This window comes from Zophobas morio, unplaced genomic scaffold, assembly GCF_036711695.1.
Source record: "Zophobas morio isolate AGI-343-1 ecotype UQ-CSIRO unplaced genomic scaffold, CSIRO_AGI_Zmor_V1 ptg000024l, whole genome shotgun sequence".
Taxonomy (NCBI): Eukaryota; Metazoa; Arthropoda; class Insecta; order Coleoptera; family Tenebrionidae; genus Zophobas; species Zophobas morio.
Window position 1 is genome coordinate 11,104,732 of NW_026972129.1, and position 27,466 is coordinate 11,132,197.

Sequence of the window (27,466 nt, forward strand, 5' to 3'; positions counted from 1 at the left end):
GCGTCATGGATTTTCATTTTTAATTGGAAAACCTAGTTTTATAACACGTTCTAAGACAAATCTGTTTGCCGTTAACTTTTTTAGTCAAAAATAGTATTAAAAAACAAGTTTCATAAGATATTATTTTAGAGCACGAATACCAAAATTAGAAAACGAGTCGTTAGACGAGTTTTCGAAGGAATCGGTGCGCTAAAATATACGATGAAACGTATATTTTATAGTATTGTTTCTGCTTCGTACTTTTTTCCATAAAAAAAATGGAATTTTTAAAATTTTGGGGAATTTTGACGTGGTTGGTACGACAAATGTCAGTCTGTAATTGTTGAAGTTTAAATTTTCACAATAATAAATTCTTATTAACAAATGACGAAATACCGGAAACTGTCCAAAGTAGCACCCATAATAAACGTCGTTCTGCGCACGAAAAACAATTTTTGGTATTTTGACGTTTATTTTATTTGTTATTTGGCAGTGACATTTGTAATGACTACCAATTTTGGAAACATAAATTACACCAGTTCTATTACGAAACCCAATTAGGCATTCAGCCTTAACAGTTCGGTCATAGACGCGAAGTAGAAGAGTCCTTTAAGCGTGTTTGATTATGCCTTTAAGTCAAAAAGAGCGCAAAAAAATGGTAATGACGACACAAGTCTGCAATAAATACAGTAACATGTAGAACGATCTTCTGACTCGTTGAATCGACTGATGAAAACGTTAGCGTTCTCCCAACTCTGAAAAATTTCACGACTACAAAAAAATTGTAGATACTGGAATTTTTCGAAAACTCGACTCTGTTTTGTTAATTTTACATAACTTTTTTTTATACATTAATTTTGGCTTTTTAATTTCTTCGTAAGATTAACCTGCGCGAAAAAAACATTTTTGTGATATTTCTCTCAACTAGCATGTACGATGTATGATTTTAGCAAATGACGTATCTTGTAAGAAATGTAAGTAAATTACTATAAGAAAAGACACTAGAGGGTCCAAAGCCCTTTCAAATTCTTTCCAAACAGGAATATCTAGAATCTCAAGATTGCTTTAAATTAAAAAAAAAACTGGGTTCCAAAATTAAGTCTAAAACAGGTTAGGTCAGAATTTTCCAAAAATAGAACACCAAAGTCCCCCAAAATTGTTTTAAATAATTTACAAAAAAAATTTCCATGGGCTCCCAAAATAATGACAATGGGTACCCAAACACTGGGGCACTCAAGATTTTTTCAGATTCGTAAAAAGTAAAACACTAAAAGCTCAAAAGATTTTTTCAAGTTCACTCAGCAACAAAACACCAGATTCCTTTAAATGTATCCGAAAATAAAACACTAGGGGGACCTAAAATTAATTGCAAATATTTTAAACGTAGGGTTTTGAAAACTTTTTACAATTTTTGATACGTCAAACATTTTTAACTGTTTACTCGTTTTTTATCAAATTATTACAAAAACAACACAACCATATCTTTGTACATTGTAACTGAAATGGCAATTAAACAGGGTCATGGGCGAGAGAAATATTAACTAAAAGTTTTATTATTATATAGTTATTATAACCAATTTTAAAATCATTATGACTCCACCAAAATGTGAGAAGGAATTTTTTACTATTCTTCCCACTCACCAGTTGATTGTTAAGAGCGTAGAGGAGAGTTAATTCACCATTTTTCAGACACCCGGTATAATAAAAAACTTGGATTAACAAAGATGATCAATTAAAAAGAAATATCCATGACATTATAACCCTGACGTTATCGAAAAATTCAAAGTGCACAGGTAAAGATAATATACCTAGAATAAGAAGTTATTCAATTTTTTGTTTGTTTGGAATACAAATAAACTGCAGAACTTTATAAATAATGGGTAACAACAAGACACCGCTTTATTCCATTTGTCTACCCCAAACTTAAGAAACGCACTTTACTCTTCGACCAAGAAGCTGTTGAGAAATTATACAGTGGCGGCCAAAAATGATGACATTCCATTGTCACAAAGTGTAAGCCTCCTTTACATATTGTAAGTTTGTTTTTTGAGTTTTGTCATTTTTGACATTGCGGGCAGGTTGATACTGGACGCAACGTGATAAATCTTTTGAATTTCAAACATCAAAGTGACAATAAGGCAAAAATGATTGAAACAAGTGAAGCAAGAAAACGGTGAATTTCGCGAACAATTTCCCTAACCCCAAAAACACATATTTTTTTAAATCAATTCCATGGCTAACTAGAGGATTTTTTATTGATCCTATATGCAGTTACTACTGTGTGATTTTTTGATTTGTGATCTAGTTTTCGCCGCACAATATAATACGTAGGTCGTTTCTTAGAATATACAACTTATGTTGTGGTAGAGTGCATATAATCTTGCATCTTACGTAAATTGTAAAATACTGTTGTTTATTCATTTTCAAATTTTCGGCAAAAATCTTCTTCTTTTTTAACTGCCCATTCACAATGGACATAAGGCATAACAAGTACATAAAGCTTACATAAATACATAAAGTTGAAACGATGGAAAACGTGTACCCCTGTTCACAGTGGACGAACGTAATTCTTATGCTTATGAACGTTTTATGTAATCCTTGTGTGTGTTCAACTTTGTGCACGAATTATGTCAAAATTATGTTAAAATCTAGGGACTTTTGAATGCTGCTGTTGAATTCCCTTTGACAGTTGGCACTTGGCACTTCGCACCTTTGATTATATTATCTAAATTATAATCAAAGCTTCACACTGCGAGTCTGTTCTGTACTGCGAGTTGTCAAGTTCGAATATCGTATGAAATTGTAGGTTAGATATTTTGATTGACTCAGTTTGAGGTTAGCCGTTTCTATGTTTAGCCGGGAGTTATTCCGTTCTGCGTTTGCGCAGTTTAACAATTCTTACAGAGTTCACTCTGTCCACTGTGAACGTAGATAAGCATAAGCCAGACACAAACCAAAAACGTAAATTATGTTATGCGCTCGTTCTTATGTCTTATGTCCATTATGAATGGGCAGTAAGGCTACATCGTTTTTAGAGAATGAATCTAAACTATCCACAGAACGAAAATTTTCATTTCGAGAAAAATGTTTTCCGAAGATCATAAGTAATTAATGTTTTGAGTCTTACTTCGTTAACGGCCAGCCGGTGGATGGTGAATGGATGGATGCATGACGCCCTACTTTATTTTCAGGAATTTCGTGAAAAATTCCCCGATGTTGCTGTTCTTTAAGCTTATTTTGTAAAGATAGTTATCTAAGAAAATTATTTTGTGAGACTGGTAGCATTAAGAGGAAATCAGGAAGTCACACATTAACAAAACAAAACTCCCGAGGCTGTTGAAAATGTCTGGTAAGTTATGGATGCCAACTCCCATACAGTTTAAGACCTAATGTTGTTCCCCTACAAAATACATGTACATATTTCAACGACTTAGACTACCTAATTATGAACAGAATGATTTATTGTATAACATAATATTTTAAGAGATGAAGTCTGGTTTCATCTATCACTATCAGGATATGTAAACTCCTAAAATATGGGGATGTAGAGAGCAGAAAATCCAGCAATAACTGTATGTTCAATTAAATATGTTACTTGTCTCAAATAAATCTCTTTAAATTTAACGAGAGTTTAAATTTTGTTGACATAACGTAATCTTACTTTCTAAGTAAAGCCACAGACAACCCATATTCAGGTTATGTTGTGAAATTGTGAAGTCATCAGAGTAATGTACGTTTTAAGAACAAAGTGAATTATTAACTAATTATTATTATTAATTCATTAAAATTTTATAGTTTTTTAAAATGAAAGACTGTGTTTAGGCACGACATACTTTTGGGCCGAATTTGTTATATCAACAAATACTTGGGTAACTAGATCGCAAATCAAAGAAATCATCCGCTATGAATCACTTTTTTCTGCGGTCATTTTGATTTTACACTGAAAGCACCACGGAATAATATGTATATGTTATTATATTATTGTGCACCAGTTTTTATCAAATCTCGCTCCTGAATATCATATCGAGTTTAATTCATCGATATAAATGTATGTATAGCCGTCAATATAGTCCATTACTTGCCATCTTTATAAATTACTGTTATTTTTATTCCAGTGGTAACTATTTTAACCTTATTTTATTTAGCAATTTTAAATTAAAAACTAAAATATTACTTTACCTGTGGTACATCTCCAGGCGTCCTAGGTACAGTCAAGAGACAAGGCGATGGGCCGGTACCATTATTATCCCTTTTTGGAGCTGGAGAATTATGTGGTACTGCCAAGTGTTCTGGTCTTTTATTTTTTGGGACTTGATCTTGTCGTTTAGATCTCAGTTTTCTTTCCGCCAACAAATAGTACGTTGCAGTGACATGGTTATACTCATTTTTATCCAAACTTCTACAATACAAAACATTATAGGTAATTTCCCTAACTAAACACCTATCACCTTACTCTTGTATTTCTTCTTTGGTGGCAATATTTCCGTTCACTATTTTCTGGACAATAAGATTATGATCTTCTTCGATTAACTGTTCCCTAGAAACTAACGGAAGAGTATCAAGAGGTGGATTGTCTTGTTTGCCAACCATTAACCATTTATGCTTAGATATTTCGGCAAGTGTCGCCCTCTTTTCCGGATTCCGTACTAACATTCGAGCAATTAAGCTACAACAAATTTACTGTAACACGAAAATCCTTTTGACCCAGAATTACACTTACTCTTGACAGTCTTTTGATACATGCGGAGGAACACTATATTTACAGTCCATAATCATAGTGAGAGTTTCGGAATCATTAGCTTCTTGAAACGGTGCTTGCCCACACACTAACATATATAAAATCACACCCAGTGACCAAATATCTGCAAACCGAAACATTAAAACAAAACCTCCACAGTTCGAACATTCTACTGACCAACAGCAGGTGCATCGTACGAATCACCCAACAAAATCTCTGGTGCAGAATATGCTAGACTGCCACATGACGTTTCAAGTTTTTGACCAGGGCAGAATTTATTGCTAAATCCAAAGTCAGTTAATTTAACGACACCCAATTTTTCGAAGAAAACCACATTTTCGGGTTTGAGATCACGATGAACAACATGCAGCTGATGACAGTACGATATAGCTCTAACTATTTGTCTGAAATACTCTTTAGCCAACTGTTCGGATAGGCCCGTGTCATGTCTCATAATGTAGTCGTATAAGTCACCGCCATCTCCTAGTTCTAATATTAAATATAACTTAGTGGCTGTGTCTATTACTTCATACAAACGGACTACGTTAGGGTGTTGTACTAATTTCATGCATCGCACCTAGAAACACAAATCACTTATTATCAGATTCACGAAAGAATACAATGATGTCATCAAATTACTTTCAAGTTGCGACATAACGATCGATACATCCTGAGTCTGCTGGAGAAAGATAACCTCCGAAACGGTCGTTAGATACTTTTTTAATTATCTGCAGTATTGTGTGTCCGATAAAGACAGCGACAAAACAACATTTTTCTGACAGTTATAATCAACTCTGCGTGTAATCGGAAGTGAACTTCGAGTCGACATAAGCAGTTCAGGTTTCAAACTGTTCAGAGCTTTGTCAGTTTTTGCATATTTTTTAGACTGCCCAACTGTTTATTATTCAAAAATCATATCGTGTTTTAACACTATTATTACATGGAGGCATTTCTATGAAGTCATTTTATTTCGGGTCACACTGATTTGAATGCGCAATATAAATAAAACACTAACAATTTTTCTTTTTTACAACTTAAGAATTGTTAATAATTATTAATATCGAGAGAGCAATAAAAAAACACAATCAAAGACAACCAAGGAATTTTGGAAAGTGTGTATATTATCCAAAAACGCCACTATTAACATCCATTTGTAGTTTTTTTTTTGTCCAAACTGATAAATTTCAAAAGAGAAATTCCTAAAATCTTAAACGAAAAAATGGTCTAGTTATGCAGTCAGAAATTGTTTTGTCCCTGAAGCACAAACAAATCCAGTTTTGTAGACAAATTACAATTCATTTAGAATTGAAAATAATAAAAAATGATATCTAGATGTCTATGGCACGAAATTATTTTATAAATAATTCATCTAGTAGAATTTAGAGATAATGTTACTAACTTTCTAGTGGGGATGGAGAAATTTCACTTAAAACTTAAGGGTAACATGTTCAACTGTTTGTAATGGAATGATTTATTCAAGAATTAATAAATAAAGCATAATTCTAGGAAAGTGGTAGTATTGTGGGTAGTGTTAAACTACATTTATTCAAGTTGGTATACTTATTCCAACTAACGTGCTGATGTCATCATCACAAAATTTTATTAAGAAAATTTCTCTTGAAATATGAAACATACCATGCTCACTTATTGTCATTTTATAGTTTATTTCTGACACTACATAGTAGACATAAACATAATAAATCATTAACAATGTTCATTTATTCATCCCTTAAAAATTCATGACCTCATCTTCAAAATCTATTAAAACAATGTTTTAGGTAGGTACAATTTAGACATGCATTTTCGTGTTTAAATGACCATAAAATTTACTTCATATGGGATTACTATTTTATGAAACTAGTAGTATAACTCGTGAAATACCCACATGACGTCATTTCATTCCTTCGTGAATTGTGTAGGATCGAACACGTTCTTTAATATTTTCGTTAAAGCTTTTTTATAGCGTCAAGTAATGAAATACCGACATTTATTCAGCGACTCGTCCCTAATCTACTATCGACCCATATTTATAAGTTTATGACCCGTATAAACGAGTTAACCATAGGTCAATAGCAGTTTAAATTACCAAGCGTGCAAGAAAAGTAACTTCTAAATATCATTAAACACTACGTGAATATGATTTATCAGATATTTTATTACCTCCTGAAAAAGATGCGCTTTTGAGACTTCGTCCAGTTTGCTTTTATCGATAACCTTAACGGCGACTTTTTCGCCTGTGAAAACATGCCTCGCTAATTTGACAACGGCGAAATGACCTCTTCCTAGAGTTTCTTCTAAATCATAAAGTCCGGCGATTTTGCCCTCATAAGGGCCAGATTTTAATGCAGACAACGTATTGGAATCCAAAGGTCCGCTGCCGATGCGAAGGCTCCGGTGCATCTTCACCTGCAACAAGGAAAAAAACATAAACTATGTGTTTTCATAACATTCAAACTTTATCGTGTGTGCAGTTTTAAGTAAGACGACATTAAGTAATTAGCCAAGGTTAAAGGTTATGTAAAAGGATGTTTAGTTTCTCATGCGGGAAATTATTCATGCAGGTATCTACACATGAACTGCATTGTTCTTTGAGTAGAAATACAATTAGTATTATTTACAAGAGTGAGCATTAACGGAATGGCAAAAACTTAAACTTCGTATTACAATACGTTACGGTTCTTCCAATTCATGGAATATAATATTTATTTGGTTTTCTGTCTTTGCAGATTTTTATTCAGAAGTCGAGTTATGGTCGTGATAGGGTTCCAAGCAATAATATCCATGTTTTTACAATATTTTAACTTGAATTAAACATTCTGGGGGATTTATAAACACAGACAGACATTCCAACTTTAATAAATTCGTATTACTTAAATGGATTATTATAATATTATGAAATTATCAAACGCAAGCATGAAGAAACATTTCTAGTTTTCCAAGAACACAACAAGCATTAAATTACTTAATATGTTGCTATTTTTGTCAAGGTTTCTCTAATCTTCTAATCTGTATTTTTTGCAACTGGTTCTTATCACTGCCGGCCAATAGTTAAAAAAGTATTGTAGTAGGGTCATTTTGATAAACGTCTAATTTCATATTTTCTTGACGTTTTATTTATATTTATATTACGTTTTCGTCTGTTTGTCGTCGCCTGTCGGGAGTTTTACTAGACAATATATTAATAATTTTCGTAAACCGATTACTTTGAGATTTTTCAGTCTGTTTTAAGATTATTGTGAGCGTGGTAAAATACACTGACATTTTTTTTGTTCATTCCCTCTAATAAATTAAAGTCTCAAAGTCTGGCTTAATAAATTTCGCGTAATAAATGTGTAGCGCCCAGCATATCTGTTGTTTCACAATCCACCGTATCTTTTATTTTACATAAATGGATCCCTCTCCAAAAAAATCAAGAGCAAATCATCCAATTTTACAGTTTATTTTGCAGATTACAAATTGTTCGCATTTTTGTTACCATACTAACACTGATTTATTGTGATTTATTTCCACCCGAAATTTGATAACGTATTCCACATAAAAAAAAAGTAAAATAGACCGCTTTCCTTTACTGCCTTTTCCAATTGTTTCTTGGCTTCTAGCTCTAAAATCCTTTACCCAATGTATTTCCAAAAGTTATTCGTTTGAATTTCGATATGTTTTTTTTTTAATTTTTGATTTATTTGTCTTGTAACCAGACGGTTTTACATGCTTGATTTTTACTTCGTGAGCGTTAGCTGGCTACTTTCATGTTTTCTCGAGTTTCATGACCTGTAATGAATGAAAAAGGTCCCCCGTTTCGTCTGTCTGTCTGTCTGCCGTCTATGTCAATTTTTATGTATGTTTTAAATACCGTGTAGATGGTAAAACACTAATGAAAATTTGCCAAATCATCTCCAACAATCTGACGACGTCCCCTCAAAATTTTTCACAATAAGCAGGATTTAAATTTTATAAAATAACATACTTCTATATTTGTGGTTTATGAATCCTCCTTGAGGTTTTCCCCAAGGCATCCAAATTTTCGCGAATAGCAACCTTTTATACTAGTGTAAGCGGAGCTTTCATAAGGTTAAGTAAGTGTAACTCTGGAGTGTCCTTATCGTCAACCCATGATAAGAACCGGATTCACAATTACTCTAAAAATATGAAGGCATTGATAAAGGGCAAGTCTGTGCTTGTATGTATTGGTGAGTTTTCCCAATGTTCCAATCAACATTACTTCAGCAAGGACACGTATGTCAATTCCGACACGTGCAGTGTAATATAAATATAACCTTCTACGAAGTCGGCATATACTCGCATAAAAGCTTGCGTTACAATCGGTCGGGTCAACTCCACTTTCAAATTTACGGGGTGGGCGCACCTTCAGAGGCGTCCGTCATCGTCTCTCTATCACAGTGAACTTTTTTACCTGCGTAAGGGTATCTGTTTAGATTAGTGCCTAATAGATTCATAGGCACTCGTGCTAGCGTGTTGACCAGTTCACTTAAGTTTATCTTTCCCTGTTTTATTGACAAAATGCAATGACAAATTAAATTTAAAAAACCACCCCCTTCTGAAGTGTGCATGTTACGCTACTGACTGATAGTCCGTTGTCAGATTCTGATGACTCACTATATTAAACTTAAAATAATCCATCTTTGCTACCGTTTGTTTGTGCTCGCTTTGAGTGCTAAATATTATTGTGCAACATTTAATTGACCCTCCAGATTAGACATCCTGATAGTCGTCGATACAATTGTTGTCTCGTCGCCAAAATTTGTGACCATGATGAAATCAGGAATATAATTTGGGAAGTCATTAACATAGATAAACAATAATAGAGGTCCCAATACGGACCCTGGAATACCGCGTTCCAATTTGACAAGATTTTATGAAATTTAGTGATGTTCCACTAATTCCATATTTGTTTAGTTTTAATATTAAAATATTGTGTTGAACACAATCGAAGACTTTCGAAAGCTCACAAAATATTCCACCAGCTATTTCCCTCCTTTTCAACGCTAGGATTTCTTTTAATATTTTATTTAAAGCATCAGTGGTAGATTTGTTTGGTCTGAACCCCATTGTCCCCCCAAAAAGTAAATATTTTGTTTGAAAAATTGCGTCAATTGATTGCTTATATAGGAACTTTTATTAATTTTAAAGATACTGTTTTTGTCACTTTAAAACAATCCGGGAAAGTTCCTTCATTTGGAACTCATATGCAACAATTCGACAGTTTTGTTAAGGATATAATGAGAGGATCTCCCACATATTTAATTATGTTCATATTTAAACCATAAAGATCTTTGCTGTCTTTACTTTTCATATTTGTTACCATGTCTCTCATTTCGATAAAAGATATCTCATTAAAATGTAAAAGTGCTTTTCCCCTAATTGATACAAAATGTAGAAATAGGTTCCATACAGAATTTTGGTAATATTGTCGGCACTTTCATTGTATTTTTTGATTGTTCATAATATTAACGAGTTCTTGTTCTCTCTCCTCATACATGTATTTAACCATTTCGGTGGTTACTTCGTCATGGTTCGGTGTTTTTCTCTTCATTTTGTGTACTTCTTTTCTCCTCGTTCTTGTTGCTCTTGTGTTGTGTTCTGATCATTTTCTTGTTCCATTGCATCTTTCTCTATTTCATCTTGTTCTAGCAATACTTTGAAATATCTGTCCAACTGCCCCCGTTTTTCGCTTTTATAAGTATGTATAGTTAGCGTATTTACATATTTTTGGTATCATAGTTCCTAGTATAGGAAAAAGTAGAACTTCCCTTCACACCTCTGTCGTCTGCTGGGCAGATCGTCGTGAATTTTCGGTATGTTATAGGATTATCGAGTAGATGATAAAATACTAACATAAATTTGTCATCCCACCAAACATTTACAGACGTCATCTTAAGCTTCTGGCAAGTAAATTTTACGAAAAATGTGCAAAATATGATGTGTCTGTACTTGCAATTTATTAATCTACCCCTATTTTTTATTGTTATGTATGTAGATTTTTGGGAAAAAAACTAAAATTATTATACAACAAAATTGTACAGTTTAATTTAGAAACTATACAACCGATTGCGTTATTGCCTTGAAGTTCTGCACATATGCTTTTAGGTCAAGATAGACTTGGTAAATCACTAATCCGAATTATCTGTTTATCCCTTCCAAAAATCAAATGACGTTATTTCAAAATTTTCCGAAATGTGCATCTATTTATAGTTTAATTTAGTTAATAATGGACTTCTTCAACTCATAACTAAGTCAATGATTAACATCAATTACACTGGTCATTACCAAAATTTTATCTATTTAACTCTTTCAAAAAAATTATTAACAAATGATTTTGCCGTTTTTTTAATTAAATGCGGCCAGTTTTTGTAATTATATACATAAGTGTCCTAAAAAATAAATGTATGCACTAGGGTGATTCAAAAAAAAAAATAATTTTTTTTTTCGTGCAAAGAGGTTCAAAAGTTTCTTTTCAACGTAAAAAAATACCAGTTAAAATTTGAGCTCTTAATATTAATATTAAGACCGTCCGCATCGCGTTTTTCTATTTCCCATAAGAATAACATGGGAAAATTTTTGTTTGCACCTTCTGATTTTTATTGCTAGCTCGTCGTGTGTCGTGAAAAAAATTCAATCACATATTTTTATAGAGAATTGAACGCTCTACAAAAAGTGTCTCCTATGATTGTGCGAGAAACCTGATAGTTGAAGAGTTATTTTAGGCTAAAGTTAAATTTATCGCAAATTTTGACGTTTTTGATGCATTACAATAAATTTGATGGTCTTATTGGAATAAATCACCACAAAAATTTATACATATTTTACATTTAGTTTTTTAAACAGTAATTGTTTATAATTTTATGCTATAATAAGGCCAGTAAAACTCTTTCCGAACATTTTCAGCATCAGTGGGTTAAAAAATCATAGTCAGGTTTCTCGCAAAATCATAGGAGACACTTTTTGTAGAGCGTTCAATTCTCTATAAAAATATGTGATTGAATTTTTTTCACGACACACGACGGGCTAGCAATAAAAATCAGAAGGTGCAAACAAAAATTTTCCCATGTTATTCTTATCGGAAATAGAAAAACGCGATGCGGACGGTCTTAATATTAATATTAAGAGCTCAAATTTTAACTGGTATTTTTTTACGTTGAAAAGAAACTTTTGAACCTCTTTAACACGAAAAAAAAAATATATTTTTTTTTTTAATCACCCTAGTATGCACCAATCTATAGCATCAAACATCTCTTAACCAGCTGTTAATAGTCTTTAACATAAACACATATTTTTAAACGTAATCTTAATATTATGAAGCAAGTAGAAATTAGGTTGATTTAAATTTAATGTTTCATCTATATAATCTTCTCACGCTGGTGCATAAAGAGGACTTTTTGAAAAACCGTAATGACACAAATTCGTTGTTTGCTCTAAAAGCGACAAACAAAAACACTTACATATAATTTCTAAGAAATTATTAAATTCAATAGTTACTTCCAGTTTGGTTGTACAAAAATTTATTCAATAATTTCTCATCTGGACATTTAATCTGAAAACGTGTTCACACACATACAGGTGGGTAGTACCTACCACATCACAACGAAGCAAGTAATATTTGTGATTAATTTTCAGCAATTGTTCATAAACCTGTTTTAAAAACCTGAAAGGAAAGCTTTGGTAGTACAAAAAACTAAACCGTCCTACTTTTCTGCTCAAATTATAATCACTCATTCCAACCTATAATACGAGTATAATAATAAATACTTCTTTTTGCTCTCGCTGTGAAATGTAGAAAGTCCAATAATAATTATTGTACATGTAGATAGCAAAATTTCACAATGAAGAAATCCAACCACGGTGATACGACTAATGTATTGTGTTTGGTTGCTTTGTTTTCCTTACAATTCGTTCCCTTTCTTACTAACAATGCTGTCCTATTATAGGCTTTAACTTCATATTCATAGTCAATAACAAACTAATCTAAAATAATACTGTTCTATTTAGTATTTTCGCGTTCGAGAAACATGTAGTGTACATCTTCGCTGTCGCTCGACCATATTCAAATTATAAATACCACGGATTACGGAAACGGAAAGCTGAACGTCCGATAAGCTCTGCTCAGGAATCCACAAAAGGATATAGACTATGACGTCAGTTGTTCATTCATAATAAAACCGAGCGGTGCAGTATTCAGCAACTTTTACTATTTCTGTCCTGCTGCCGCAGCCAATTCGTCGATGGGCGCTACGTTCATACACGAGACTCGTGTATGCTGGAATGTGATCTATGTCGCATCCATATGTTGATGTTTATAAATACATCTGCGGAAACGGTCGGACGTAAACCCTGCTCAAAAACGTTAAATTGGCAAGCATGGACCGATTTATGACTTTTGAGAAGTTTCAAATTGTTACTTGAAGAGAATGATATTTTCTCACTAGTATCTGTATGGAATAAAAATAGCAGCATTCTTTCAATGTTTAGATTCTTTGAAAGCAAGAGCTTGGAATAATAATGTATGTACTGCTGACTTAAATACACTGTGTGTGTGGCGCAAATTACTCATACAAAAATAAGTATCTCTCTACCACGAAGATACTATGGTGTATATGTTAATATTACACACAGTCAGACCTCCTTTTAGTACCTTTGTAACAGCAATTTTTTTCTCAAAGTTCTTGTTTTAGTTGGTAGAGTGGCAGTAATTTACATTACAATGGAGATGGCGTATTTAAATTTGTGGCAGGTATTTTGGAAAACTGGTACGGAACGATGCACCGCCATGTGTAATGTGGGTTGCAGAATAATCATGAATACATTTTAATAAATTACTTAATGTAAGAACACTGCAGCAACAATGCGCGAAAGTCGTTAAAATCATATTATACAAGAATTTATACGTATATGAAACAAAATATACGTACTTATACGTGCGATCTGTGAAGGACACAATACCTAGGTATTTCCAATGAAAATTTTTGGACGAATCGTACGAAGTTCTAACTTTTGGTTTAATAACACAAAACATCTAAAATTATCAATTACGAACTATTTAGTATGCGCTTATTTTGCATAGTGATGTCTACATTAGTTTCAACTAGTTAGTACTTTTCTTATGAAATTGAAAAATATTTGCGCACATTTGCTAATTTCTAATAATTCTAAAGTAAACTACATGATTAACTTTGTAAACAGCAAGGTAAAACGTTATTCATACCAATAAAAATTCCATGACCATTAGAAAATAAAAAATGCACTTAATTACTGCGTTTGTTAACAACACCATTAATAGCATTTCTGCAAGTATTTCAACTATTTCACTTGATTTAAAATACTTTACTTTTTAAAAATAAATCTTTATCATTGTAATTTATATTATTATTACGCAAGTTGGTAACAACTCATTTAATTATAACACAAAGAAGCTTTACTAAGTCTGATGATATAAAGGTGTTCTCATAGCGGGAGCAATCTAATTAAAGCACCAGAAACTATTTTTTTAGACTGTCATCGTGTGTAGTGTAGAAATATTATCCATTCACGATTTTAGCCACGAAAATGTAATAAGCTTGTTGGTAGTCCCTGCAAAATGATCAAAACTCCTTCAATTTTCCCTTAGTTGAGTTATCTTGTTTTAAATGTAAGGTTAGGAAATGTGTCAGAAACATGAGCAAAATTAAACTTCTTTTTTACTTGATTTAAAAATGTAAACTGAAAAAGGAATGAAGCTGCCGTTGTTTTTTTGACAGAAGAAAACGTAGCGAAAAGCGCATGTGCTTTATTAATACATACTGTTGCAGTGTTGCATATATCTGACCTTTGACAGCGTTGTTGAAAAGTATTAATTCTATTATACGAAAAAGTGAGGTTCGATTACAGACATACTTCACAGTAAATGTTGAAAATATTCACTCTCTTTTTAATTCCAAAAAATGTCTGTAACATCCTTTCGTCAATGTTTTGGACCCATTGTTCAATTTCATACTGCAACAGGAACTCCTGACTACTGAGACAATCTTGTCAAAGATGTTTGCGGATTCTGCTTGAGTCGTCTCAAATCAACTTCCTCAGATATTGAAGGTCTTCCAGGAGATTTCCGTTTTTTGACACTGTCAGTTCGAACAAATGTGTTCATCATCCCTAATGTGAGCCTAACGATGTTTCTTGAATTTGCAAATCAGGGTATTTGGATAGATATTCTTGCTTACAATCGGTTACAGAATACTTTCACTCTCCGAACAAAACAAAATTTTCGTCCGCAAGCACCAAGAATCTTGAAAACGACTGTTTTGTTGTTTTGAGCTTGGATCAACGAGAATTAACTGTAATTCATACTTGAAAAACGTATAATTTGAAACGAGAGGTGGTATTATTATTTAATAACATATTATTTAATAATATCCTTATGATAATTCTAGTATTCTCCTGTTACATCGGGAAATGGTCGCATGCTGGGTGTCGTCAGTTTGGCTTTTCTTAAGTATGGTACGATTAAAAGTTGCTTCGCCGATTTTCGGACGAAAGGATCATAAACTAACATCATCTTCATAAACTCTTCTTCTTCAGCGTCGTTAAAACTAACATGCACATTTAAATCGCTCGTTTTCCACTGAGGAAATGAAACCTCGTACTGCGGTAGCTCCGACACCCCGAGCCACATCTCGTCATTCGGAGTGCCCAGAATTTTAAAAATTTTGAAGATTTGGTCGATCTCTGAGTCCCCAGGGAAAAGCGCGCGCTTTATCAACATTTCGGCCATAATGCAGCCCAAGCTCCAGATATCCACTCCGTTTGTGTACAATTTGGACCCTAAAAGCAGCTCAGGCGCTCGGTACCACATGGTCACAACTTCATGGGTGTACGACTTCGTGGGGACCGAAAAACACCGTGATAGTCCAAAGTCGGTGATTTTGATGTGGCCCTCTTTGTCTAGGAGGAGGTTCTGCGGTTTTATATCGCGGTGGAGGATCCGGTGGGTGTGCAAATAGGACAGGCCTTCGCACAATTGTTTTAAGTAACTTCTAATCAATTCTTTATGCATTGGTTTCATGGTCCCATCTAAGTACCTCTTCAAGTCCAAATCTAGATACTCGAAAACCAAATATAGCTTGTCGGAGGTGTACATCACATCTTGTAGCTCGATGATCGCCGAGTGCCGCAGCCCCTTCAGGATGGAAATTTCGCGTATCGCCGTCGCAGGGACCCCTTCAGTTTGGTCATACTTGTTAAATTTTTCTAGCTTAATCCTTTTAAGGGCCACACTTTGCCCAGTCACTTTGTTCTTGGCTTTGTAGACGATGCCGTAGGTGCCTTCTCCAGCCGTCTTCAGCTTGATGAATTTGTCCAGAGTGTTCATTCTTCGTTTGAATATACGGAGCCTCGGAAGGTATTTAGCGGGTTGGAAATGACAAAATGAAAACTGTCACAATGAAGTCTAATTTTAGCGAAGCGAAATTTTTTAAATCGATGGCCAACTACGCCCTTAGAATCATTTATAAAAACCCTGTATTTCCTAATATACATATAGTAGTCCACAAACTCTAACATTATATGGCCTGGATCCTATTGTGACAAAGTTAAATAACTGACAAAGACGGTCGGAATGAGAGTAATTAACGTTTGAACAAAAAACCTTCTATGAACTCATTTAGAAAAAAATTGCTAAAAACTTAGAAGCAGAAAGAAAATTAATTATGTACAATATATATAAGGAAAGACAAGTGCCCACTGTTGAATCTCTCATCAATCATCATATGATTAAAAGAATGCGGATATGAAATTAATTGTTCAGGAAACTTTTAGGCGACATTTGAAAACTATTGAAATTTCTAATCACGTTAAGGAAAAACGATTGAGCGATAATGTAAACTTCACGGCTATAAAAATTCGAATTTAGTGTGTTTGTCAAATCCGAATGTTTCGAGAAGAAAATAAAAACATAATTGACTTGGATGAAACCTGCTTCGACACTTGATAACCATGACTTGGTGAAAAGAGGTTTATCTGATGGCACAAAATAGTTCTTTCAAAAACGCCGCTTTCTACAAGCAGCATAAAGGTAAATGAAGCTAAACTGCCAGTATCGTGATATTTGGTTCTCTTAAAGAAATTTTGAAAATTAATAAGTTTAGATTTCTAAAAGTAGATAAAAAATTCTATAAAGATCTTCTTAGCCAGTTTTGGAAAGAATAAGTACTGTTACGAAATAAACCCATACGCCGCCCCAGTACGACGCCTATAGGTTTTCTAATGTGTGCGGCGTTCGCTAAAGAAAAGTCTGGAAGCGAAAATCGCGATGTATATTCCAGAAAGACCTCGATCACGGAACTTCTAGAAGGAAGTATGGGTTTAATAGAAGCCACTTTCGGGAACGAGTATTATTCAGTCAAGTTGCGCCGGCTTTATTTTGTACATTATCGCTGTCACGTAAACTTGGAATTACCCCTTAAGAAATAAATTATTGAGTTTTACCCACGACGATTTAAATCACCGATAATACCGGGGAACAGTGGATCTGCGGCAACCACTTTAAGGGTCGATTTAGGGTACTTACAGTCCGCTGAATACAATATTAGATTTGCCGAATTGGCTCCAGTTTTTGAGATAAATGCATCTTCATTATACGAACTCAGATATGTAATATATATACGAAATTTATTTTAAGACTGTTATTTTCAAACCAAACTGGTAATGTATGTTAGGTATACATTATTATTAATCAAAAAATAATAATAAAAAAAGAAACATGCTTTTTGTACGATTTTCTACTACCCTTATGTATTGGTGGAAACATTTTCCCCGCTGTTCGCTGTAATAGTGAAGATTGTTAGAAAATGGGTCCAAATGGCTATGCAACAAATGAATTTTTAATGCTCATGTTAATTCCTAATTTTTCAAATGTTTATCTACGATATTGGCGACGAAGTGGCGATAATCTTTTGTTTTATCATTCTCCTAGAAATTTTTGACCACTACGTTCAAATTACAATAAAGAAACAGAAAGATTCGGTAGGGGATGTTTGAAAACAACATTTTTGGATGACTTTTCGTGAAGAGCTATATCTTGTGAACTAGAGCCATTTCAAATGTTCTGACCACAACAGATTACTACAACAATAGCAGTAACTAAAAATCAATCAAAGCTAATGCCGCATAAAATTTATTTTTTTTTTGTTCCCTTGTGTAATTGTAACAATACATTGATTTTAGTAGATATAATAAAAAAAACTGGATATGCTGAGGATCGAACTTGGAGCTTCTCACATGGAAAGAGAGCAACGTATCACTGACGAACATTCTTTACGCTTACTGATTTTGTCTTTCCATCCACATTAAAAATTTGATGACGTCATTTCAAGCTTTCTTAAGTAAATCTTATTTGAAATTTACATTGTAACATGCTCCTTTATCTGTAGAATAAAATTTAACAAACTTTTAAAATTTATTTAAGGATTTCTCTGAAATTAATTACAAAAAGCTTTGTTCAATTATAACGATACAGTCTGCAGGATCTAACTCAGAAGCACAGCCTTCTCTTTGCATATAAACGATCCCTAGCACTGGCAGTTTTTGCTTAGAAAATTAATTGTCGTTCAGGGGTGAGCGAAATGTGTCTAATAACTTTAGAACAATTTTTTCATTCCTAGATGCATTAGGAATTTTTGCCAAGGCCGTTATCGTTAACACTATTGTTTATTGTATATATTCAGCTCATGACAACGCTAGCGCACAATCGTCACATAGTTGTGTATTTCCACACACATAAAGGAATACTTTTTTTAAATAGTATTAGGAAAACTATTATTCATAAGCTGTACAACTCACTTGAAGTTTTCACTCATTTACTGACAGACAGTCGTATTTGCCTTCGGCTCACTCTATTTCCACTCCATGCTCGCAATAGACTACAATGTAATTTCTGATCCTGGCGTGTGCTGAGAAAAATCGAATTGGCTCGTAGATTAGTTCATACTATTAGCGGAGCATCATTTTCCAACTCAATCTCATGACTCACGAGTGTGTGTCACAAGGTTTTTAACTTTGTCAAGAAACTCAAAGCAGACAATTCCTTCGATGATAAAGCTTAAATATGACGCACTCGAAAATATCAAATATAGAAAAATTTCAAGGAAATATTATTTGTATCAGACACAGTTTACTTGATAGCTTTGTTGATCGTTCTTACCAGTTGGTTTGATTTATTTTCGGTAGTTTTAGACGTTTTCACCATAAAAATTAGTAAAGTAAAATCAGATATCCAAACTTTATAAGCATGGATTTTTGTGGCCACACTCGTAACACTCATTTGGAATTTGATGTTCCTATAATCGTATGACCCAATCTACGGACCAATTCAAATGTTTTTAGCTCACGCCAGGATCCGAAATTATACTGATTATACGGTATTTGAGTTTTAAGCGTTACATTATCTATCAGCAATACTAAATGTAATAATATCAAGTCCTTTTGGATTCAGCACTAATATTATCGAATTAACGAATAAAAACTTACAATTCAGTTGATTACTTATTCACTGCACCAGAGATTAGTTGTGGTTGCATACTGATCGACCTGAAAAATAGAAAAATAAATAAAAATGAATGTTAAGATAAATTGGTTTGTAAAATTTAATGAGTGTAAAAATAAAATGCATGATAAAAACGGCAGAGATCAATCAATGAGCAGCAGCTGTCATCGTTTAAATTTTCCATGGCAAAAAATATGTTAGACAATTTTAGTAGTACAGATTAATATTATTTATATTGCAAACGTAAGTAGGTCTCAAAATAAACCTTTCGAGTTTACTCACTCCGTAGCTCCTCACACATTTTCATTAAAATTAAAATAGCTAGACAGACGGACGTAGGTAGGTTAAGATTCGATGGTTAATGAATTGGGCGAAGGCCGCTATTTTAGACTTCCAACTTCTCATTTGTGGACTCAAGTTGTATGTAATTCAAACGGTTCACGCTTGAAAAGCTGGAAAAATTTGACAATGCTTATCATTCATATCCGCTTGTCTTAGATTAAATCACCTTGGACTCATGATTACAGTTTGCGGCGACAGTTTTCATAAGACTATGGTAAACGTGGGCGTTTTTCGTAGGACTCTTCAAATTCAACGTTTTCTATTTTTAACTCTAATGTATGGGGGAGGAGCGGACATCCGAACTAAAAAAATCATATACGAAAATAACACCTCTCCTCGGTCCGAGATTGATAAACTTGATCTATAATGTTTACATTTCAATAATTGCAATAACAATTAGTCATCCTACGAGAGATCCGCTTCGGGCCGGAAAACATTCTTTGATTTTAATAATATTAATTATGTAAATATTTACCTATAGTCTAAATATTTTTGTGAAGTTTTCAAAATTACACCGGCACTTAGCATAAAGTTAAGTCTTTATTGATTACACCGATGTAAAGCAATAAATAAATGATGCCTGATTAAGTCAAATTTGTGGTCGCGATTTTTTCACACGATGTGATTTCTTTAAGCGGTACCAAAGGTCAGGGCTTTGTGATTGCGTTAATGGATGCGTTACACGTGAAATGATAACCATTTCATTACCGACTTTCGAGTCTAAAGCAACCGAGTACCATTAATTACCTCGTGCTGAAATTTTTATGAAAAATATCGATAGATATAATCGTTTTGAATTTAATAAGCATAAAAATCCATGAAGGAAACTGACACCACTTCTACAATGTTTCAATTATTAGGGCAAAACTATAATTGGCAGATTCTAAGGACCCTTTTTAGCATCTTTTCCATATTTTAAAGGTTTTTTGCCTTTATTCCATCTACTCTTAAAGAGTCACACGTGTAAATGTGTTTTTTAATGCTCCTGATGAATAAAATAGCATTTTTAATAATTTAACAGCCCAGTTTTAAGACAAAAAAAAATTTGGGAATTGATTTGTACCATATCGAATCAACATATAATATGGAATACATGCTCGATTCAACAAATCACATTTTTTATAGGACATTTTATTTTTTTATTAAAATTTCAATGAAGTTGAATACACGATTTCTATTGTATTTTATAAAACAGTTCGTCTTTTTTGAGATACATAGTTGACAACATCAAAAGAAATTGCAGAATATTAAATCACAACTATAATGATGTTACCAATTTTTAGTGAGGATACACCTATTCTTAATTCTGATGAGACAGATATGTGTACAATGGTACTTACACATAACGTTATTGTTTTGTCAGAAGTCCTGACATAATCGACAAAGTAAATCACCCCACATACTAGTTTTTTTTTGTTAATATACTCAGTATCCAAAATAATAAACAAGTTAAAAAATTTTGAAATATAAGCAATGTTTATCTAAGGGCATCTCAATCAAGATTTATTTAAACTTGCTCCGAGATGATGTAATCAACCTTGATGGGGTAGATAATTTTCACGTACACAATTAATCATATCGTCACTGTCTTGTCAGCATTTTACAGAGATTAGATCAACTCTTCAAAGATAATCGATAGAATAAAGTGATTTATATAGTTACTTTTTGAGACACCCCGTGAAGTTCCTGGATAAACTAAAACTGTAAAAAATAAATAATACCACAATTCCGATATATTTTTGACAAATATTAAAATTTTCAATTCAAACTTGTGACTTCCCAGCCATTTTGACAACTATTTTTACTTCTCGAGCCTCAGTTAGGGAAGTATTGTAATAGGGTCAATCTGATGAACCTTTTCTCGAGGTTTCGCAACTCCTAGAGTATTAAAAAGTAGATCTTCCATTTTCGTCTACCCGTCGTCTGTTGACGATTTTACTAGTGGATCTCTGAAACTAGTGGACTGATTGATGTGAAAGTTTACATTTATTTTAAATATCGTAGGGTAAAATGGTAACCAAAATTTGGTAACGTTATGTTACAGTTTTACTAAATACTGATATCTGAAATATGCAAAGTATTCTTATAGTAGCACATATTTTAGCGCATGGATCATCATTACTATCTTAAATTCAGGGGGCGCTTGTTCTTTTAATTATTTCACGCTTTACAACAAGAAATACGTTGTGGTGTTAAAAGTCTGAAATTATAATTTCATCCATAAAAAAAGTTTTTTTATCGACTTGACTCTACAACAATTCATAGCCACTCAGCAGATTTCTTGACCTTGCCATTTTTTAATTTTTTTAAACAAAAAATAAAAACAACATTCTTATGTTATCTTAATTAAAATTTAATAGTTTTTAAAAATCCGTCAAAGTGCTGTTCATAAAAGTACGTTGGGTGTTTTTTACGAACCAACTTTTTGCCAATAATAATTCGTGGTCGTAACTAATGAGGAACCTGTACAAGTACGACGGTAATTGTGTACGTTAAAAAATTTATAACAAAAAAAGTCATATGAAATGTACTTTGATCGCAATCAATTAATATTATCGTTTAATCTAATAGTGATTCAACCGATAGATGAGATAGCAATATTGTGTGAGATAGTGATTTATTTTGCAAAAAGAAATACAATAAAATAGGAGTGCTTGTTTCTGTTATTTTACTGTAAATAAAACTGACGTATTAGTTTAACAATAACGATATTGCACAATAATGTTTAGCATTAAATAATGAACAACACGCGTCTAACGTTTTTATATTTCTTTGTAGATTATAAATTACCAATTTACATGACTATTGAATTAACATTGACAAAAACATTATTCGTTGTAATGTTTAATTTCACATTGAGTATGATAACTTTGATATACCCGACACAGTTCAATGTTATATGTGGTCCTTCGCAATACATACCTCATGTCTGCTCCGATAAGTTTTTTAGAACATAATTTATTTAAAGTAAATAGGCCAGATACTTTATTATCTTTCATAAGCAGAATTATTAACCTACATAACCTGAAAATAACCTTTCTTTTTTAAATGACTATATTAACGTTTCTTTTGAAACAAAAAAGAAATTTCATTTGCTCCTTACGAGCAACAACATATTCCAAATACGTCTGGACACAAGCAAGCACTTCATAAAACCAAAGTAATTGGAATGTCATGTTTCTTGCTAGCAACTTTTACAGCCACGGGCTTCAAACTTTACAATCAAATAGACACATCCCGGTCGGTTACTATCAAACGTAAAAGAAATAACAAAAGAACATCAACTTCTACGGAAGTGACTGACACCTAACACAAAGTTTACGTACTTGTTTGCCTAAATTTTGTTTCTTTTTTCCTGTAAAAACGAACCATGACCATGTAATTTAATCGTCGCGAATGTAATTTCCATTTGCTTCGATGTTTGTCCCTGCATTTAAAGTTAATGTTTGCAGCGCCATAAAATTTATTATTTGGTTTTATAACTTACTTTACGATTAATTAATCATAACTTGGTGTATTCAAGTATACACATTATTTACGGATTGAAGTCGATTTCTCTCAAGATTGCACAAATCGGTATTTCTTCCTGTAGGCACAGCATTTAATTAATAAGTTGTAAAACTTGTATTTATGCAGTTCCAGCGGTAATTGCACCGTTACAATTTCGAATGGTGACCAGCGATAGCCGACACCTCGAGTAATTCTGAACTTTTACAAGGGTTTCAAAGGTGTTTAATTGCGTACTTTCTTTTAATTTTCTTTAAATTATGTGCTAAAACTACTCATGAAGACACAAAGAGAGTTATAATTCCGGCGGTCGCTTTAAAACGACACTAAAGTCAAAATTAAATTTGGAGCAGGTTAACTTTTATTAGGAATCATAAATAAACGAGGTAATCTTTTGTTTCCACAATGGCAGTTGCTTTTTTGAAAAATAGTAAATATAAAACCTGTAAATGACTATGTTATCAGTGTTTATCACTGTTTTAATTAAAACATAACAGCAATGTCTTATATACAAGGTGAGTCAACTACAAGGGTAGAGGTGTCTCTGACAATTTTTTCATTTATGAACCTCGTTTAATTGAACTTAGTTTATAAATAAAGAGGGATGAGTTCTACGTATGTATTATTAACATGAAATGTTTAATAAAAAATACAATAATAAAAAAAAAGTATTAATGTTTGCTTTAATTTGCCAGGATTTTTATTTTACTATGAAATTGAGAAAAAGATTCTGCGGAGTTCAATATTTATTATTATTGCTTCGTTGTATTTTTCTGCTAAACACTACACACCTTTTACGTAATTTATAACAAAACATAAGCGACCATGAGACTACGTTAATTTGGCGAAAAATAATGAAGCATCTAGTTACACAACTAATGAAATTATTGCATTTATTACGCTTTTCTGAATAAGCCAATTCAACATTTTACCTAATTTTACTTAAAGTCGCACCAACAAAGGACAACTTTAGTCAGAAAATATTTACTTAATAAATAATACTAATAAAAAAATGTAATAATTTATTCATACAATATAGTGAAGGTAATAGAGCTATTAATTTTTTCGACGCTTGTTTTAAAGCAGTGAATTTATGTATACGCACGTGAGATATTAGTCTACATTTGCAACTTTAATATCATTACTTTTGGCTGATATTAAAAGTTATTCGGGTGTTCCTTTTTAGCTCACTCACCATGTACATATTGATAGGTATATCGCATAATCCAATGTACGTTTTAATCACATAAACAGCACAGTGACGTTGATTTCTACGTAATTTTCAGAGCTGATAAACAACTACAGTTTGATTTTTTTTACACTAAATCAATTTATATCAATCTATTGAACTGTCACTGTATTATCATATAATATTAATGACACCACTTCAAAATCGCCAGTCAAGATTCATCAGTCTTTTTACAAAACGCTGGTCGAAGGTTATTTAAACAGAACTTCCCTCGCTTTTGAAATACAGCTTTGATTTTACGATTTTTTTTATGATAATCCTGTAAATTAAAACAAATATGAATGCATTGAAAACCCCAAGTATAAACTCACAATATTTTGCATATTTTAGGCAGAATTTATTCAGCAAAATTTTTACTTAACGATTTACTAGGCCTATGAAAATCTTACAATGATTTCAGAGCATTTGGTTTTTGCAAAAATCCTTGAACAATTTTTTTTCTTTTTTTGCGAAAACCTGGATACCTGAAAAATCAACGCGAATTCACAAATCACAAACACCGGAGTACATTATTTTAAAGGAGTTCCACAGGGTTTTATACTAGGGCCTCTGTTATTATATATATAATTGATACAAACAATTTTAATTCCAAAGACTCTGTAATAATTGCTGCAATTTCACTCCACACCAATGAAACATTAAGCGATCAAAATCAATATTTGCTCATAATAAACTGTGTCTTACTAAAAAAAAAAAACACGAAATTGATGAAATTTGAAAAAATGACTAGACACTAAGAATTTAGCTACCAGTGAAAACTTCTAAGCGATCTGTAGAATAAGTCGGCTTTCATTTATTTCTAAGTGTTAAAATTGATCTAAATCTTGCCTGAACATCTCATGATAATACCATCAAAAGATTAAGCACGTCATGTTTTGCCTTAAAACAATTACAACAGCACTACTAAAAATGCAGTATGGGGTTCATCATCAAACATTCCTCGAGTTTTTTTAATACAAAAACCAGCTCCAAGAACTATTGTAGTAATAAATAACAGAACAAATGGCCAACATTATTTTGTTGAACTTAAAATTATGACCGCATCATGTTTGTTCCGTTTCCATCTCACAATACATGTCAAAAACAATATTAATGATTTCAATGCTCTAAACCATCACCACAATTATATACTCCATCAGAAATGAAATTATTTTGGAAATTCCTAAACAAAAAACTCTTTTGAAAAAAGTCCTCCCTATTCACATACGAAGCTTTGTTCGATTATAGTGAAGAAAATTTTCTTAGAGAAAAATTGTGATACTTTCAAAGTGTGCTATTTTTATTGCTATGGTTACGAACTTTGCCTGCGAAATTGAGTTTTTATTAATTTATATTTGAAGCGCTAGTAAAAAAAACTTAAATCCTCCACAAAATGGAAGAAATAGATGCGATGGCTTCTAAAGTTAAAGAATCCCTTCTTCCCAGCAAGTCAAAAAAGGTGTATGAAGAACCTAACAACGCATAAAAATTTATTTTGACGTTAATTATTTATTATTATTTAGCATTAACAAGCGGCCGTTTTACTTTATCATTACGGACGCCGTCCATAAAGAGCTACTTTATGGACGCTAAACGGTATCATAAAATATAGCTTATTATACAATGGGACGTAAAAATATTAAATGCAAATAAATCACTGAACGGTTGGCTAATAAATAAAGCTTAGTATTTTTTAATAAATTGCTCTAAGATAATATGTTTTAACGTAAACTGTGTTTTGTTAAACTAGAATACATAAATATATATAATACATATTTTGACTTGCCGTGTTCTCTATTTGTAGTTGTCGTATGGATAAATACATATATTAATAAATACAATATGTTAATTAATAAAAACTTAAATACCATGCAAAATTTTGAGGTGACGTCATCAAAATGTTGGTGGGGAAGAACAGGGCAATTTTGGTTAGCGTTTTATGATCTATCCGATAAATACCTTGTGACAGTCCGGTAGTTTCGAAAATTATGCGTCTAATTAATTTCGACACAGACGACAGACAGATAGACGGAAACGGGGAGCCTATTTTTTCATACTCTAGAGGTCATGTAAACTTGAAAGTAGCCGTTTGACGGATGGACCCTATTACAATATGTACTTCCTTAGCTTAGTAAAAATGTAAAACTTCCTAAAGATTTTCAAAGCAACAAAAAGTCAATTCAAATTAACATGCCTTTATTATATGGCTTTAAAATGTGTATGCTTTCTTGGTTTCCGGTAACTACAAGCAACCTTCACGGCTTCAGTGATCATGATCACGACTGTTTTCTAATTTAATTTGAGTTATTGCATCCTGAGCTAATCAGATTTTGATATTATTCGCTCAAAAGAAACCCATGAATAAACAATTCAACGAAATATTAAATTAACCTAATTTGTGGTTTATCATGTTGAAGAGTTAATAGTTTAAATGTGATCATATACCACACTAGTATCCAATAAAATATTTGCGTGCTAATTCAATTCTTTTGCACTAAAATTAAACATTATATAAAGAAAAAATTGCAACTTGAAGCTCAGACATTTTTTGTTACAAGGGATATCACTTTTACCAACATGTAGCTGATTCAATTTGAATTATGCATAATTTTTTAATTGAAATAATGAACTTTAGAGACGCTTTTTTGTCCTGGATACAATAGTGGAACTTAAAAATTTGTCAAACGCATGCGTAAAAGTTGAAACCCGTTCAAATCACTTTATGTAGAAACTCCAACACTGTTTGTATAACGTGATAAAAATCTTTTGTTGGGTTCTCGGCTTTTTATTGATTTACCAAACCGAAAATATTCGACTTGAGACTCATCACCAGACGCCATTCGTGTTACAAGGACAAAATAAAATTAATAAGTCTGATGTCAAACTCGGGCAAGAACGGCCATTAACATTCCTTGGTCCAAATTTAAAACGTCTGAGATCGAAAAATTCCTGATGGTCTGAATTAAAACAAACGAAATCCAATTGCACAACTTGGCAATAAGAGCAAACGCGACTGGCGCTCTACATGGCAAACCTCCAAATGTAGATTTTACCATGTCGGCGACAAAAATTCTATCGATAAAATTGAGATACAAAGGATTAATACGAATGTTTCTTGTCTCCACGTGGGAAACAGTGACGCCGG

At 32.7% G+C, this 27,466-nt stretch overlaps 3 protein-coding genes across 3 annotated transcripts in view; 1 reads left to right on the top strand and 2 right to left on the bottom strand.

Annotated features, from left to right (window-relative positions):
• Nucleotides 1-27,466, top strand: part of LOC135135528 (15-hydroxyprostaglandin dehydrogenase [NAD(+)]-like) — a 136,682-nt gene that overhangs the window by 21,614 nt on the left and 87,602 nt on the right. The window lies entirely within an intron of this gene.
• Nucleotides 1-27,466, bottom strand: part of LOC135134856 (SNF-related serine/threonine-protein kinase) — a 46,537-nt gene that overhangs the window by 6,818 nt on the left and 12,253 nt on the right. The window contains exons 2-7 of the mRNA XM_064063714.1: nucleotides 19,229-19,288; nucleotides 6,878-7,123; nucleotides 4,895-5,294; nucleotides 4,700-4,841; nucleotides 4,433-4,645; nucleotides 4,159-4,378 (exon numbers count right to left, since the gene is read on the bottom strand). Of these exons, the coding sequence (XP_063919784.1) occupies nucleotides 4,159-4,378; nucleotides 4,433-4,645; nucleotides 4,700-4,841; nucleotides 4,895-5,294; nucleotides 6,878-7,117 (1,215 nt within the window). The 5' untranslated portion in view covers nucleotides 7,118-7,123; nucleotides 19,229-19,288. The remainder of the gene's footprint in view (nucleotides 1-4,158; nucleotides 4,379-4,432; nucleotides 4,646-4,699; nucleotides 4,842-4,894; nucleotides 5,295-6,877; nucleotides 7,124-19,228; nucleotides 19,289-27,466) is intronic.
• Nucleotides 15,104-16,152, bottom strand: LOC135135313 (cyclin-dependent kinase 2-like). The gene has a single exon (XM_064064339.1). It carries the CDS (start codon nucleotides 16,071-16,073, stop codon nucleotides 15,132-15,134), a length of 942 nt encoding a protein of 313 aa, XP_063920409.1. The 5' UTR covers nucleotides 16,074-16,152; the 3' UTR covers nucleotides 15,104-15,131.

Coding starts and splice junctions, on each gene's coding strand:
- LOC135135313 (XM_064064339.1), bottom strand. CDS start 16,073: ATGAACACTCTGGACAAATTCATCAAGCTGAAGACGGCTGGAGAAGGC.